Here is an 18298-nt window from a genome sequence, read left to right on the forward strand (position 1 = left end):
TGTGATTGCATAGATGCCGGCAACATTGGTGATTGCACAGGGGACGGAGGTTGTGCTTGTTCTTGCCCACTAGGCACAGGTAATCCTTCATGCATGTGCGAGGCGCCTGGTATAAATGTGTACGAAACGCCCGGTATACAAGTGTCGTGAGGAGTCTGTGTAGGGCCTGGTGAGCACGGTGTCACCTCTGGTGCAGGGTTCATAGTTACCGGAGAGCCTTCAGGGTAGTGGTCTGCTGCACCTGCGGGTGCCAGGTCGCGGATGGAGACCGTGTCCTCCCGCCCATCAGGTAAGACCACATAAGCATACTAGGGGTTCGCATGTAGAAGGTGAACCCTCTCTACCAGCGGGGAGTATTTATTGCTCCTCACATGTTTCCGGAGCAGCACTGGCCCCGGGGACGTCAGCCAAACTGGTAGGGTGGTCCCAGTGACAGACTTCCTGGGAAAAGAGAATAGGCGTTCGTGAGGGGTGGCATTGGTGGACGTACATAACAGAGAGCGGATAGAGTGTAGTGCCTCAGGGAGGACCTCCTGCCATCGAGAGACCGGCAACCCTTTTGACTTAAGGGCTAAAAGTGTGGCCTTCCACACTGTGGCATTCTCCCGCTCCACCTGGCCATTACCCCGGGGATTATAACTCGTGGTCCGACTGGTAGCAATGCCCCTAGCTAGCAAGTACTGGCGCAGCTCCTCACTCATAAAGGAGGACCCTCTATCACTGTGGATATAGCAGGGATACCCGAACAGAGTGAAGAGCTGGCGCAGGGCTTTTATGACGGACATGGCAGTGGTGTCGGGGCAGGGGATGGCAAAGGGGAACCGTGAGTACTCGTCGATAACACTGAGAAAATAGACATTGCGGTCAGTGGAGGGAAGGGGGCCCTTAAAGTCAACACTCAGTCGTTCAAAAGGGCGTGTGGCCTTGACAAGTTGTGCCGTGTCAGGACGGTAGAAGTGCGGTTTGCACTCAGCGCAAATTTGGCAGTCCCTGGTCATCGTCCTGATGTCCTCCAGGGAGTACGGCAGGTTCCGAGCTTTCACAAAATGGTAAAATCGGGTGACCCCCGGATGGCAAAGTTGTGCATGAAGGGTGTACAGCTGGTCGAGCTGTGTGCTAGCACATGTTCCCCGGGATAGGGCATCAGGGGGCTCATTGAGTCTGCCAGGCCGGTACAGGATATCATAGGTGTAGGTGGAGAGTTCTATCCTCCACCGCAAAATCTTATCATTTTTGATTTTGCCCCGCTGTAGGTTGCTGAACAGGAACGCAACCGAGCGCTGGTCGGTCACCTTTTGCCAGCAAGATAGTGCCTCCAGTGCCTAACAGCCTCCACTATGGCCTGGGCTTCTTTCTCCACCGCGGAGTGCCGAATTTCGGAGCCTTGGAGGGTGCGAGAAAAGAATGCTACTGGTCTGCCTTCCTGATTGAGGGTAGCAGCCAGAGCAAAATTGGAGGCATCACACTCCACTTGGAAGGGAGCGGTCTCGTCCACCGCATGCATCGTAGCTTTGGCAATGTCCGCTTTAATGCAGTTGAAGGCCGATCTGAGGCCTGACGCTCGGCCTCAGTCTCCAGGACAAAGTATGATAGACACTCAATCCTGGTTCCTTCTTCCAGTCAATAAAAGCCGATATCTCGCCTTACGTCTCAGTGTGAGTTATTGATGGTGCATCAGATAATACATTTACTTTGAACCATGAGGACACTGCCAATGCAGGAACCTGGAACAAAAGAAACCAATCTGCTGAAAGGATTAGAATCCAAATCAGGATAATAATCACTGACACATGTTGTAAAATGTGTTGTTTTGTGGCAGTACAATGCAGGGCATAAGGATTACCATAAATTGCAGAAACTAAATAGTGCAAAATACTGAGGAAGTATTCATGGGTTCATTGTCCGTTCAGAAGTTGGTGGCAGAGGGGAAGAAACTGTTACTAAAAAAAAACAACTAAGCATGTGCCTTCAGGCTCCTGTACTTCCTTCTTGATGGTAGCAATGAGAAGAGGGCATACCCTGGGTGGTGGGGTTCCTTAATGATGGATGCTAACTTCATGAGGCACTGCCTTTCGAAGATGTCCTCAATGGTGGGGTGCATTCAGGATATCCAGCAACAGAGGGAGAATACGTAGTGTTTTTTTTTGTTTACAAATAACCTGAGAATAATTTGACACTATATAGAAAACGTAGATTTGGTTATTAAGTTTCACGTGGCCAGAAAAAGGGTTAAATTTCTGACTGATGCCTTCCACTAGTATTTTGAAATGGGGCGTTAGCTTTGTTCTGTTAGAGTCATGGAGTCATACGGCATAGAAACAGGCCTTTCGGACCATCTAGTCCATGCCAAAACCATTTAAGCTGCCAACCCCCAATGACCTGATACTGGACCATAGCTCTCCATATCCCTACTATCCATGTACCACTTGTGCATTCTTGTGACCTTCTAAGAGAAGAGGTTTCCCCTCATACTCCCCTTAAACTTTTCACCTTTCACCCTCAAGTTATAGTCCCACAGAACCTCAGTGGAAAAAGCCTTGCCTTTACCCTATCCATACCCCTCATAATTTCGTATACCTCTATCAAATCTCCTCTCTATTTTTTATGTTCAAATGAATCCAGTCCTAACCTATTCAATCTTTCTTTATAAGCCAGGTCTTTGTAAAAATCTTTGTAAATTTTCTCTGTGCTCCTTCAAACTTGTTTACACCTTTGCTGTAGGTAGGTGACTGAAACTGCACAGAATACTCCAAATTAGGCCTCAACAATGTCTTGTACAACTTCAACACAACATCCCATCTCCTGAATGCAGTATACTACCCACTCTCCCCTGATTTAGCTGACACTGACCTGCTCAACATCAACCAAACAACACTACAGTGGCTGGCTGTCTGCTGTGACAAGCTATAATGATGATGACTAATTTATGAAGGCCAATGTGCCAAAAACTTTCTTCCTTCTGTAAATTAAAATCTGCTTGTTTTCTCACTTTTCAGTTACAATAAATATTCTTCCATCGATTTCTTTCTTGTAACACTCAAAACCTCCTCTGTCACGTTCTCCTTCGGGTGTAACAAAACGCCGAATTTAACGTCCGGATAAACCACAGTTAATAAGAACCAGATCGCAGTAAGATTAACCATTTACTGTTCACTCTTCACATTAACATATGGTGAAAACTGTTGATAAAACAATACAGGATTGATACAGTATTTGTTCCTTCCTTAATATCACATTTCAAGTGTAAATACTTGCAAAGGTGACTATAACTACATTACACTAAGGTGCAGTATACAGGGAGAGTTTACCTGCTCCATTGACTACTTTAAATACACTTCCATGCAAACTATCCGCGACTCTTTAACTAACGAAAGCATAAACATTATCTACCGTCGTTACCTCTAACAGGATCAGCATTAACATCTTAGTTCAATATATCGATTATCTATTAACTTACAGCGTTGCTCTCACTGTGATTTCTCATGCCTGCAAAACTGCTTGTGCTCAGGTGAGCCTCGTGGAAAGCCCCCACCCTCGCGCTAATTTCAAACCGGTATTTTCCCACAAGACGCGGCGAAACCGGATGTGACGTCATCGCATGCCGATATATTTTACATGCAATGAATACACTTTAAACACTTCTAATTCTAACTAGAAAATACTATTGAATGAATTACTAAGCGAAAATATTATAAACTAAATAACTGTCGTAAAGACAGCACACTCCCCGCTTGACCTTCGTAAGGTCACAATGAGCAGAGTACAAAACTTAGTCTCTTAATCAGTCATTGGGTAGAAGTAGAATAACTTCTGTAACTGGCCCTTGGTAAATTTTCACATCGCCTTGGTCGGTAGTCTTCAATTCGATCTTCCTGACATGTCCATCCCCGCTAGGGAATGTAGCAGTGATTCTGGCCGTTGGCCAGATTCCTGTGGGGTCCTGTCCACTTTTGTCTCTGTTGCAACGAGGGTAGATATTTTTGTCTCCAGCGAGGCCAGAACTGATTTGCCAGAGCCTGGACTTGTCTCCATTGCTTTGTGTACAAATCCTTGTCTGAAAAGTCTCCTGGTGGAGGAGGTGCTCCTGCCTTCTGCGTAAGGAGCGTTGATGGCGAAAGTATAAAGGGGTTTTCTGGGTCAGAATACACAGGTAGGAATGATTGTGCGTTTATAATGGCTGTGACCTCTGCCATTAGGGTGCACAGTACCTCGTGGGCCAATCGGGTGTGTTGCTGCATCTCAGGTTTCCTTTTCCGGGTTTTCCGTAAGGACGTGAACTGTTTGACTGCCTGCTCTTTGTTATCTGGTGAGCGCTGGCATGGTTCTCTGATAGGCAATGGGGCAACCCCATTATTTGCTTCATCTCTGAAGACCTTGGTGTCTTTGGGTTTTAAAGAAATGGTATCTTGAGCTGATTGTGCAAGTTTGTTTCCGTCCTCGGTTTGAACGAAAACTGACTGACCTAGCGTCTCGTCGGTTACTTTACGCTTGGTAATGTCTTGTTGTGCTTCTTTAGGGTACACCTCAGTGAGGCAGATCTCGGAACAAGAACGGCTTGACTGAGTTTGACCGCAAACTTCTGTACAGTTCGAGCTGACAATTGTTGTCCTGGAGTGAACCTCTCCCTCCCCGCCGTCCTGTTGTGGGGGTGAAGGAGCGTTGTCGGTTCTTTCATTCTTGACTTCATCACGGAGCCGTGAGGGTAAATTTCCTTCCTCGTATGGATGTGATGCAACCGTGACTCTCTGAGGTTCCTCGTAGCTGGGGAAGTTATCGAATACGTATGGAGAGGGGAGACGAGCCTGCCTGTCTATTTGATATTGTACATAGTCGCTTGTGCGTTCCAGTCTGGTCCTTTCTAAAGTAGATCTTACTTCGGTCAGATCACGCGACCCTTCAGCTTGTTCTATGTACTTTGCTTCCACCCTGGCAGCTTCTCTTTCTCCTTCTAGCTGCAGCACATGCAACTCTGTCGATATTTTTGTCATTTCCAACTGGGTTTCGGCTTCTCTGGCGGCCTCTTCTCTTTGTCTGGCAGCCTCTTCTCTTTGTCTGGCAGCCTTTTCTTTCTGGATTTCGGCTTCTCTGGTGGTCAGTTTCATTTTCCAAACTGCTTCTTGTCTGGCGTAACGCAGTAGCACCTTGGCGGCTTCTGCCTTTCTGGCGGCCCTTTCGGCTTCTCTGGCAGCCAGTTTAATTTTCAAAACTGCTTCTTGTTTGGCGTAATGCAGTCGCACCTTGGCGGCTTCTGCCTTGGCTCTTGCCTGTGCGGACTTACTTGATGTCGTTCTACTGCCCTTGTCGCTGGGCGGCGTCGACTTGATGCCGGATTGAGCTGACATTGCAGCACTTGAAACACCTGATAATGTCGCTTTTTCACTGTCACGTTCTCCTTCGGGTGTAACGAAACGCCGAATTTAACGTCCGGATAAACCACAGTTAATAAGAACCAGATCGCAGTAAGATTAACCATTTACTGTTCACTCTTCACATTAACATATGGTGAAAACTGTTGATAAAACAATACAGGATTGATACAGTATTTGTTCCTTCCTTAATATCACATTTCAAGTGTAAATACTTGCAAAGGTGACTATAACTACATTACACTAAGGTGCAGTATACAGGGAGAGTTTACCTGCTCCATTGACTACTTTAAATACACTTCCATGCAAACTATCCGCGACTCTTTAACTAACGAAAGCATAAACATTATCTACCGTCGTTACCTCTAACAGGATCAGCATTAACATCTTAGTTCAATATATCGATTATCTATTAACTTACAGCGTTGCTCTCACTGTGATTTCTCATGCCTGCAAAACTGCTTGTGCTCAGGTGAGCCTCGTGGAAAGCCCCCACCCTCGCGCTAATTTCAAACCGGTGTTTTCCCACAAGACGCGGCGAAACCGGATGTGACGTCATCGCATGCCGATATATTTTACATGCAATGAATACACTTTAAACACTTCTAATTCTAACTAGAAAATACTATTGAATGAATTACTAAGCGAAAATATTATAAACTAAATAACTGTCGTAAAGACAGCACATCCTCATTAGTCAAGAAGGCGCATCGGTGTCTACAATTTTAGAGGAGATTGAGGCGTGCAAGGCTCCAGTCTCCATTCTGACAAGTTTCTACAGGAGCATCATTCAGAGTGTCCTGTCTGGCTGTATCATTGTGTGGTACCGAAGCTGCAGGAGATTGCATCACCAGGCCCTACAGAGGATAGTAAAAAATGTTGAGAGGATCACCAGGGTCTCCCTCTCCCCTATTTTGTTATTTGCTGGGTGCACTGCACACAAAGGGCCCGAAGTATTGTTGATGATCCCTGCCATCAGCCCACAATCTCTGACCCACTACCAACAGGAAGGAGGCACAGGAGCATCAGGACTCACACTGCCAGACTGCTGATGCACCATCAATAACTCCCGGAGACGGGAGGCGAACGATAGGCTTTTATTAGCAGCAAAATGGAGCACAGCATCTTGGAGACTGAGGAGAGGCAGTGCCTCCAATCGCCTTTATACAGGGGTCTGTGGGAGGAGCCACAGGAGCAGTCAGCAGAGGGACGTGTCCAGACAGGTATATGTAGTTTACCACAACTGAGTAACAGCTTCTTCCCTCGGGCTGTGAGACCCTGCCACCTCTGAGGTCTCATCACTCGGACAGCCAGCTGCTTACTGTTTACATGTGCTGCGCACGACATGCATTTTAAATTATTTGGGTTTGAATGTAATCCAATTCCTCCAGGCTTACTCACAGCAATTTCATCTTTAACACACAAGAACACCGCAATGCCTTGACATTGCACCTTAGAGCAACGTTCCCTCTCATTTTTTTTCCACAGACCAACCATTGTTCTGAGCAGGAAATTTTTAAACAGGTTGACACTTTAATAAAAATTATTGAAAAGAAAATTCTGGCTGCGTGGCAACAAAGGCTATGTGCGCGGGAGCATTTCAGTTGCTGTGTGGTTTATGTGCTGCGGTAATATTCAGTTTTATGTGCTATACGTGTACCCCCCCCCCCACTGAGCTCCTATGCAAACTTGGCTCATTAGCCAGTGATGCACCATCAATAACTCTGAGACGTGGGTTAAAGTAGGCTTTTATTGGCTGGAAGAAAGCCATCACACGACATCCTGGAGACTGAGGAGCAGTCAGCAGGGGGGTGGGGGGGGGACGTGTCTAGACAGGTATATGTAGTTCACCACAGCCAGCTCTGCCAACAGCCACTGGACTCAGTGGTGAGAAAACCACCTTTCTTAAACGATATACATCTGAGGTCCGTATGGTTTGGGTTCAACCAAAAAGGAAAGTTGGGATGGTTTGATTAACAGAAGCCCAAATTGAGCAAATGCTGTGTAAATACCATCCATACACAATTATCCATCAGCAAGAAGTACAGACAAACTTTATTGATCCTGAGGGAAATTGGGTGTAACAGATCAGACACTGCGTACAATTATAAAGAAAACATATTTACTAATATCAGCTTTATCAAAGTTATTAAGAGGGGAAAAAGAAAAGAAAAAATAAAAGGGCCCTTTACATTTAAACCAGTCTAAATGTGCACATCATTGGAGCTCGTATCGTCCAGAAGCTGGGTATGACCGTTACTTAAGGCACTGAATTCTCATCACCAATCACCAGTAGAATGTCCCATCTTGGACTCTTTTGTCTCGTTAAGCACCCCTTGTAATTGCATCTTCCCATCGGCTCAAATCCTATGGCCGTCTCTCCTGATCTTCTCCTCTCCGTATTTCTTGCCAAAAAGCCACAAGCCCACCCAGTGTCCATCACAAATCTCTCTCCGCCCAGCTCTCTATAGAACCTTCTCCCAATTCCTCCATCCTGATTGGCTGACACAACATTCCTAAATTGAACACCATAGCCCTGATCTTTAACCAAAGCCCAAACATTCTACTAGCAGGACATACTGTTTTAACAGAAAACTACTGATTGAAATACCCTACAGCATTAGCATTAAAAATCTTAACCAGGGTGTTATATTCTCCCCCCAACCACAAATATCCATTACTTTGGAAGTTATCAAGTCATTAGTAATAACAGAGTGTTCAAATGAATTTTGCGATTCAGGACCCCCAACCCATTTGTAGATGGTAGTAACATATCTCATGATGGGGGACATCACGTGATGACGTAGGATCGAGACGTGGATATCCAGCTGTCCCGTTTATAAAAAAAACTAATAACTTAATGTTTAAGTGAAGAAAAGTTAGTAAATATGGTCTAAAAACTACGTCTAAACTACTCAGGATTTTACTTAGATATGCCTCCTAAACAGACAAAGAAGAAAACTACTACTTTGAAGACAGTACAAGCTGGGCCGGCCACCATGAAGAAGGCTCGGACTCAAGTGCTTCTTACCTCCAGCGACACAGAACAGAAATCGGCGGCAACATCAACAGTCTCCAAGAAGGAACAACAGGAACTGCGTGTGCGTGCAGGAAAGGGCATGTGCAAACACGAGCAATTTGAACTACAAATCCCAGCTACGGTTGGAAGTGGAAGTGAAAGTGAACCCGAAGTGGATTCGGATTCTCTGGAACATACAGATGAAGATGAGGAAGTAAAAGAAGAACAACAGGAAGAGGTTGGAGGTGGAAGATATTCTGGAGACATAAGAGAAGCTTTGGCACAAATAATGCATGAATTAAAAGAATTAAAAACATTAAAAATAAAAGAAGATATTAAAAATATGAAGACTGTTTGATAAAATGGTGAAAAAACAGGAGAAAATGGACAAGAAAGTTAAAAAGCTGGAAGAAATAATGGGAGACACTATTGATAGAGTGAATAAAATAGAAGATAATCTTGCCTGGACATCAGAAAGAAAACGACTGTTGGAAAAAATAGATGTGATTGAAAGTTTTAGTAGACGAAGTAATATTAAAATTGTTGGTCTTAAAGAAGGGATAGAGGGAGAGGATCCAATAAAAATTTTTTCAAAGATGGATCCCGGAAAATTTGGAAAAGGAAGAGGGAACCCAGTTGATTGAAATCGAAAGGGTCCATAGAGCCTTAAGACCAAAACCCCAACCTGATCAAACCGACGACTAATCTTGATAAAATACTTAAGATATCAAGATAAAGAAAAGATCCTGAAGGCGGCTGCCCAATGTGCCAGAAAGAGAAATGAGCCATTGATGATAGAAGGGAAAGCAGTTCTTTTCTATCCTGATATAAGTTATGACCTTTTGAAGAGAAAGAAGGAATTTAACCCAGCGAAAAAAGTTTTATGGGAAAAGGGTTATAAATTTATATTGCACCACCCAGCAACAGTGATAATTTTCTTGGATGACGGAAAAAGATTTTTTACTGATCATCGGGATGCAGAGGAGTTTGCACAAGAACTCCCAAATATTCACTAGACATAGTAAAGATTTAAAAGTGAAACAGATTAAAGATGAAGATGGGGACACTGAGGTGAGTAGATGGACATTAAGGACAGAAGAATATTTAAATATACCTTTAATTATATGATACAAGGGGAGAAGGGTAAAAATTTGAGAAATATTAATCGAGTGTAGTGATACTATTTTTTCTTCTCTTATATATACTTTTTTCATGTTACGGGGGAGCTGGGGGAACTTTGGATCGATCGCTATGGGATTCACGTGTGTAATCATGGCGATCGCCATGACCCACACAACGGAGGGGGGTAATGTTGTGGGTTTTTTCAGTCACATTAGCAGGGGTGTTTTTTGTTTTTTTTCTTTATAATCTATTTTTCTTTTATCTTTCTTTCTTTCTTTACTTGGATGATCGGAGGGGAGACACATAGCAACATGGAGAATTTTAAAATAATTCCCCAAGGTACTATGAGAGTTGAAATATTTTCTATTATTATAGACTGAAGTAGTAACCCTGTTAAACATTAAGAAAATGAAAATAGATATAGCTTTTATACAAGAAACACATTTAACAGAGATAGAACATCAGAAATTAAAGAGCGATTGGGTCGGAAATGTTATAGCAGCTTCATTTAATTCAAAAGCGAGGGGAGTTGCAATTTTGGTCAACAAAACTTTACCAATTAAAATACAAAATGTATTAATTGATTCTGTGGGAAGACATGTAATTATACATTGTCAAATCTTTTCAGAACTATGGACTCTTATTAATATTTATGCACCAAATGAAAACGATGTAAAATTTATACAAGAGGCTTTTTTGAATTTGGCTGACGCAGACAATAAAATATTAATAGGTGGAGACTTTAACTTTTGTCTAGACTCAGTTTTAGATAGGTCAACAAAGGTTGTTACAAAACCAAAAGTAGAAAAATTAACTTTATCATTGATGAAAGATTTAAATTTGATTGATATATGGAGAAGAATTAACCCAAGAGAAAGAAATTATTAATTTTATTCAAATAGACATAAAACATTAAGGATAGATCTTTTCCTACTATCAGCGAATATTCAAGACAGAGTGAAAAATATGGAATACAAAGCAAGAACATTGTCAGATCATTCCCCCTTGATAATGACAATGATAATGATGGATAAGGAGGAATCAATTTACAGATGGAGATTTAATTCAATATTATTAAAACATCAAGATTTTTGTGATTTTATGAGAAAACAGATTCAGCTTTTTTTAGATACAAACTCACACTCAGTTGATGATAAATTTATATTATGGGAAGTGATGAAGGCATATTTGAGAGGCCAGATAATAAGTTATACTTCTAAAATTAAGAAGAAATATACGGTAGAAATAGATCAATTGGAAAAAGAGATTACAAAATTAGAAAAAGAATCTCAAAGATATATGACAGAAGAAAAACAAAGACAACTTGTTAATAAGAAGCTACAATATAATACACTGAAAAAGCAATCGAGAACTAAACAGATATTATGAACTAGATGAAAGATCACACAAGATTCTTGCTTGGCAGTTAAAAACAGACCAGGCTTCCAAAACAATAAATGCAATTAGAATAAATGTAAATAAAGCTTTACATAAACCTTTAGAAATCAATGAAACTTTAAAAATTTTTTATTCTGAACTGTATCAATCAGAATCACAAAATGATATTGTTGAGATAGAAAGGTTTTTATCACAAATAACTCTCCCAAAATTGAATTCGGAAGAACAGAAGGGATTAGATGTGCTTTACATTAAAAGAGGTCGAAGAAGCTCTAGGATCACTTCAGAGTAATAAATCCCCAGGAGAAAATGGTGTTACGCCTGAATTTTACAAAAAGTTTAAAGATTTATTAATTCCTCCTTTTATGGAGCTAATACACCAAGCGGAATGCATAAACTTCCAGAATCTTTTTCGACAGCTATTTTAATAGTATTGCCAAAAAAAGACAGATCTTTTAAAGCCAACATCATATAGACCTATTTCTTTGTTGAACATGGACTATAAAATAATAGCAAAGATTTTATCTAATAGATTATCTAAATACTTACCAAAATTAATACACATGGACCAAACAGGATTTATTAAAAATAGACAATCTGCAATTTGCAATCTTGGTTACTTAGCATAATTCATTTGGCACAAAAGAGGGAAGAAATGAGTGTGGCAGTTGCTTTGGATGCAGAAAAAGCATTTGATAGATTGGAATGGGATTTTTTATTTAAGATATTGGAAAAATATGGATTAGGAGTATCTTTTATAAAATGGATTAAAACCTTAAATACTAACCCCAAAGCTAAAGTGGTGACAAATGGCCAAATTTCAACATCATTTCAGTTAACAAGGTCAACTAGACAAGTTTGTCCATTATCACTTGCTTTATTTGTGTTGCGGATAGAAAGACTCAGATTATGGGTTTCAGAGTTAATCAGGAGGAATATAAGATTAACTTATTTGCTGATGATGTTCTGATTTATCTAACCAACCCATTGCATTCGTTGCGTAAATTATCTTCTAGATTGGAAGAATATGGGAAAAGATCAGTGTACAAAATAAATTAAAAATAAAATTAAATTTAAAAACAAAATAAAAGTGAAATTCTACCCCTTACTACAGGAGATTATAATCAATGTCGATTAATAACTCAATTTAGATGGCCGATAAATGGTATAAAGTATTTGGGTATAAGAGTTAATAATGATATTAATAATTTATATAAATTAAATTTTTGCCATTATTGAAAAAAATTCAAGAGGATCTTGATAAATGGATGATGTTACCAATAACATTAATAGGTCGAGTCAATGCTGTAAAATGAATATATTCCCTAGATTACAATATTTATCCCAAACACTACCAATACAGTTACCGCAGAAGTTTTTTCAAGAGTTAAATAAATGTGTGTGGAAATTCCTTTGGAAAGGTAAGGTGTCAAGAATATCGTTGGAAAAATTGACATGGAACTTTGACCTAGGAGGGTTACAATTACCAAATTAAGAATTATTACAAAGCAAATCAACTTAGATTTATTGCATCTTTTTTTGATGAAGACAAACCGGCATAGATTAGAATAGAATTAGATAAAATAGGAGAAAATATACCAGAAGATTTTATATATAAATGGGAATCTAAATGGATACGGGAAAAGAAAGAATCTCCTATACTAAAACATTTGATTGATTTATGGAATAAGATAAATGTTGTTGATGAGATAAAGAAATCTTTATTAGCAAAGAGAACTTTAATTCAAAATAAACTTATCCCTTTTTCAATGGATAATCAGCTTTTATATAACTGGTTTCGCAAAGAGATTAGATATATAGGAGACTGTTTTGAAGGAGGTATATTAATGTCATTTGACTAATTAAAGAATAAATATAAAATATCAAATAACACTCTTTTCTGCTATTTCCAATTAAGGGCTTATTTAAGAGATAAACGGGGTCGAACAATGTTATTGCCGAAACCTAATGAAATAGAAAATTAATTCATAAAGGAAAAATTTTAAAATTTATTTCTGGCACGTATAATTTGATTCAAAAACAGGCAATTAAACAAAGAATTCATAAGTCAAGACAAAAATGGGAAACTGATTTGAATATTAAAATTGATGAAACAAGTTGGTCAAGATTATGTCTTGACAGTATGACAAATACAATAAATGTTTGACTAAGATTAGTACATTATAACTTTTTACATCAAATATATATTACACCACACAAAATAAATAGATTAAACTCAAATTTATCTGATCAATGTTTTCGATGTAATCAAGAAATTGGTACTTTTTTACACTCTACTTGGTCTTGTTTTAAAATTCAACCTTTTTGGACAAATTTAAGAGTTTTACTGGAACAAGTTATTGGAATACAACTTCCACATAATCCAACATTATTTTTACTAGGTGATATTGAAGGGATAAAATCGAAATCCAAATTGAATAAATATCAGAAAGAATTATTTATTTATTTATTAAATTTTAGAAATTGCAAAGAATAAATGTAATAGTAAAATAGTAAGAAAGATAATACTAACCCTCCCCCCCCCCTTAACCCTTATCTAAGGAGAGAGGAAAAAAATAAAGAAGAGAAAGATTGCCTGGATATCGGAGGATCCCCACCTGCTCCATGGTTCAAAATAATTTTGATATTTATTTTTTACTTTCCCCAATTACTATAATTTTATCTTCAAAGGACCTATGCTATCTTTTGTAAGTATGGGAGCCAAATTTTCAAAATATTCAAAAATATATCATTCATTTCTTAAATTATACATAATTTTTTCAAATGGAATACAACTATGTATTTCATTATTCCAATGATCCATAGTTAAATATAAATCAGATTTCCAACTAACTGCGTTAACTTTTTTGGCTACTGCCAATGCAATTTTTATAAATTTTTTCTGATACTTGTTCAATTTAAGTTTCGGTATTGTCCCTTCAATGTCTCCTAATAAAAATAATAGTGGACTATGTGGGAGTTATACTCCAGTAATTTGTTCCAATAAAAGTCTTAAATTTATCCAAAATGGTTGAATTTTAAAACAAGACCAAGTAGAATGTAAAAAGGTACCAATTTCTTGATTACATCGAAAACATTGGTCAGACATATTTGAATTTAATCTATTTATTTTCTGTGGTGTTATATATAATTGATGTAAAAAATTATATTGTATTAATCGAAGTTGAACATTTATTGTATTTCTCATACTATCAAAACATAATCTTGACCAGTTTTTCCCATCAATTTTAACATTCAAATCAGATTCCCATTTTTGTCTTGATTTATGAATTCCTAATTTAATTATTTGCTTTTGAATCAAATTATACATACAAGATGTAAATTTTTTAATTCTTCCTTTCTGAATCAATATTTCTATTTCACTAGGCTTTGGTATCAACATTGTTTGTCCCAGCTTTTCTCGTAAATAGGCTCTTAATTGAAAATAACGGAAAAGAGTTTGATATTTTATATTTATTTTTTAATTGATCAAACGACTTCAATATACCGCCTTCAAAACAATCACCTATATATTTAATCTCCTTTTGGAACCAATTATGTAGAAGTTTATTGTCCATTGTAAAAAGAATAAGCCTATTTTGAATTAAAGTTCTTTTTGCTAATAAAGATTTCTTTAACTCGTCGTCCATATTTACCTTATTCCATAAATCAATCAAGTGTCTTAATACGGGAGATTCTTTTTTTTCCCGTATCCATTTGGATTCCCATTTATATATAAAATCTTCTGGTATATTTTCTCCTATCTTATCTAATTCTATTTTAATCCATGCCGATTTTTCTTCATCAAAAAAAAAGACGCAATAAATCTAAGTTGATTTGCTTTATAATAATTTTTAAAATTTGGAAGTTGCAACCCTCCTAGATCAAATTTACATGTTAATTTTTCCAATGATATTCTTGACATCTTACCTTTCCAAAGAAATTTCCTTACATATTTATTCAGTTCTTGAAGAAACCTCTGAGGTAACTGTATTGGTAAATTTTGAAATAAATATTGCAATCTAGGAAATATATTCTTTTTTACAGCATTAACTGTACCTATTAATGTTATTGGTAACATCATCCATTTATCAAGATCCTTTTTTTTAATAATGGCAAATAATTTTGTTTAAATAAATTTTTTACATCATTATCAACTCTAATACCTAAATATTTTATCCCATTCATTGACCGTCTAAATTGAGTTGCTAATCGACATTGATTGTAATTTCCTTTGGTGAGGGGTAAAATTTCAGTTTTATCCCAATTTACTTTATAGCCTGATACTTTCCCATATTTCAATCTAAAAGATAATCTTTGCAACGATTGCAATGGGTTTTTTAAATAAATCAAAACATCATTTGCAAATAAATTAATCTTATATTCTTCTTGATTATCTCTAAAGCCCCTGTGCTGTCTTTACGACAGTTATTTAGTTTATAATATTTTCGCTTAGTAATTCATTCAATAGTATTTTCTAGTTAGAATTAGAAGTGTTTAAAGTATATTCATTGCATGTAAAATATATCGGCATGTGATGACGTCACATCCGGTTTCGCCGCGTCTTGTGGGAAAATACCGGTTTGAAATTAGCGCGAGGGTGGGGGCTCACCACGAGGCTCACCTGAGCAGAAGCTGTTTTGCAGGCATGAGAAATCACAGTGAGAGCAACGCTGTAAGTTAATAGATAATCGATATATTGAACTAAGATGTTAATGCCGATCCTGTTAGAAGTAACGACGGTAGATAATTTTTATGCTTTCGTTAGTTAAAGAGTCGCGGATAGTTTGCATGGAAGTGTATTTAAAGTAGTCAATGGAGCAGGTAAACTCTCCCTGTATACTGCACCTTAGTGTAATGTAGTTATAGTCACCTTTGCAAGTATTTACACTTGAAATGTGATATTAAGGAAGGAACAAATACTGTATCAATCTTGTATTGTTTTATCAACAGTTTTCACCATATGTTAATGTGAAGAGTGAACAGTAAATGGTTAATCTTACTGCGATCTGGTTCTTATTAACTGGTTTATCTCGACGTTAAATTCGGCGTTCGTGACACGCGAAGGAGAACGTTACAGTGAAAAAGCGGCATTATCAGGTGTTTCAAGTGCTGCAATGTCAGCTCGATCCAGCATCAAGTTGACGCCGCCCAGCGACAAGGGCAGTAAACCGACATCAAGTAAGCCCACCCAGGGGTTATCAGGTGTTCCAAGTGCTGCAATGTCAGCTCGATCCGGGATCAAGTCGATGACGCCCAGCGACAAGGGCAGTAGAGCGACATCAAGTAAGTCCACCCAGGCAAGAGCCAAGGCAGAAGCCGCCAAGGTGCGACTGCGTTACGCCAGACAAGAAGCAGTTTTGAAAATGAAACAGGCCAGCAGAGAAGCCGAAATCCAGAAAGAAAAGGCTGCCAGAAAAGCCGAAATCCAGAAAGAAAAGGCTGCCAGAGAAGCCGAAAGGGCCACCAGACAAAGAGCAGAGGCCGCCAGAGAAGCCGAAACCCAGTTGGAATGGGCCGCCAGAGAAGCCGAAACCCAGAAGGAATGGGACACCCGAGAAGCCGAAACCCAGTTGGAAATGGCAAAAATATCGACAGAGTTGCAAGTGCTGCAGCTAGAAAGAGAAGAAGAAGCTGCCATGGCGGAAGCAAAGTACATAGAAGAAGCTGCCATGGCGGAAGCAAAGTACATAGAAGAAGCTGAAGGGTCGCGTGATCTGACCGAAGTAAGATCTACTTTAGAAAGGACCAGACTGGAACGCACAAGCGACTATGTACAATATCAAATAGACAGGCAGGCTCGTCTCCCCTCTCCATACGTATTCGTATTCCCCAGCTACGAGGAACCTCAGAGAGTCACGATTGCATCACATCCATACGAGGAAGGAAATTTACCCTCACGGCTCCGTGATGAAGTCAAGAACGAAAGAACCGACAACGCTCCTTCACCCCCACAACAGGACGGCGGGGAGGGAGAGGTTCACTCCAGGACAACAATTGTCAGCTCGAACTGTACAGAAGTTTGCGGTCAAACTCAGTCAAGCCGTTCTTGTTCCGAGATCTGCCTCACTGAGATGTACCCTAAAGGAGCCAAAGACAAGGCCATCAAAGTCTATGTGATTCTGGACGATCAGAGCAATCGTTCACTAGTCAGTCCAGAGTTCTTTAAATTGTTCAACATTGAGAGTGAGCGGTTCCCATACTACCTCAAAACTTGCTCAGGCCACATGGAAACCCAAGGAAGGAAGGCAGAAGGCATCCAGATCGAGTCCCTGGATGGTAAAGTCGTCATCTGTCTCCCTCCGCTCTTAGAGTGCAATGAAATCATGAATAACCGCGCTGAGATCCCGACACCAAGTGCGGTGCTACACCAGCCGCATCTCCACCACATCGCCAAACACATCCCAGAACTGGATCCGAAAGCGGAAATACTCCTGCTATTAGGAAGAGATGTTATCCAGGTACACAAGGTTAGGCAGCAGGTCAATGGACCACTCGACGCCCCCTTCGCGCAACGTCTGGATCTGGGCTGGGTGGTGATAGGAGAGGTGTGTCTCGGTGACGTACACAAACCGACAGTCGACACACTCAAGACCAATGTGCTAGAGAGTGGCCACCATTCGATTTTTCAACCCTGCACAAGTTCCATGTATATCAAGGAAGCACAACAAGGCGTTAACAAGCGCGAGGCAAGCGACGAGTCGCTGGGCCAGTCAGTCTTCGCTCAAACGAAGTATGACAACAAACTTGCACAATCAGCTCAAGATACCATTTCTTTAAAAACCAAAGACACCAAGGTCTTCAGAGATGAAGCAAATAATGGGGTTGCCCCATTGCCTATCAGAGAACCACGCCAGCGCTCACCAGATAACAAAGAGCAGGCAGTCAAACGGTTCACGTCCTTACGGAAAACCCGGAAAAGGAAACCTGAGATGCAGCAACACACCCGATTGGCCCACGAGGTACTGTGGCACCCTAATGGCAGAGGTCACAGCCATTATAAACGCACAATCATTCCTACCTGTGTCTTCTGACCCAGAAAACCCCTTTATACTTTCGCCATCAACGCTCCTTACGCAGAAGGCAGGAGCACCTCCTCCACCAGGAGACTTCTCAGACAAGGATTTGTACACAAAGCAATGGAGACAAGTCCAGGCTCTGGCAAATCAGTTCTGGTCTCGCTGGAGACAAAAATATCTACCTTTGTTGCAACAGAGACAAAAGTGGACAGAACCCCACAGGAATCTTCAAGTTGGAGACTTAGTCCTGCTCAGGGGCAAGCAAATCGCCCGCAACAGCTGGCCAACGGCCAGAATCACTGCTACATTCCCTAGCGAGGATGGACATGTCAGGAAGATCGAATTGAAGACTACCGACCAAGGCGATGTGAAAA

At 40.0% G+C, this 18298-nt stretch overlaps 1 protein-coding gene across 1 annotated transcript; it reads right to left on the reverse strand.

Moving 5' to 3' along the window:
- Window positions 1-3102: 3102 nt before the first annotated feature.
- LOC132405838 (uncharacterized) lies at window positions 3103-5874 on the reverse strand. Its single transcript, XM_059990831.1, has 2 exons — window positions 5788-5874; window positions 3103-5509 (listed from the first exon to the last, which is right to left on the reverse strand). Exon 2 carries the CDS (start codon window positions 5340-5342, stop codon window positions 3891-3893), a length of 1452 nt encoding a protein of 483 aa, XP_059846814.1. The 5' UTR covers window positions 5343-5509; window positions 5788-5874; the 3' UTR covers window positions 3103-3890.
- Between the last annotated feature and the right edge of the window lie 12424 nt (window positions 5875-18298).

This window comes from Hypanus sabinus, chromosome 2 (genome assembly GCF_030144855.1).
Source record: "Hypanus sabinus isolate sHypSab1 chromosome 2, sHypSab1.hap1, whole genome shotgun sequence".
Lineage (NCBI taxonomy): Eukaryota > Metazoa > Chordata > Chondrichthyes > Myliobatiformes > Dasyatidae > Hypanus > Hypanus sabinus.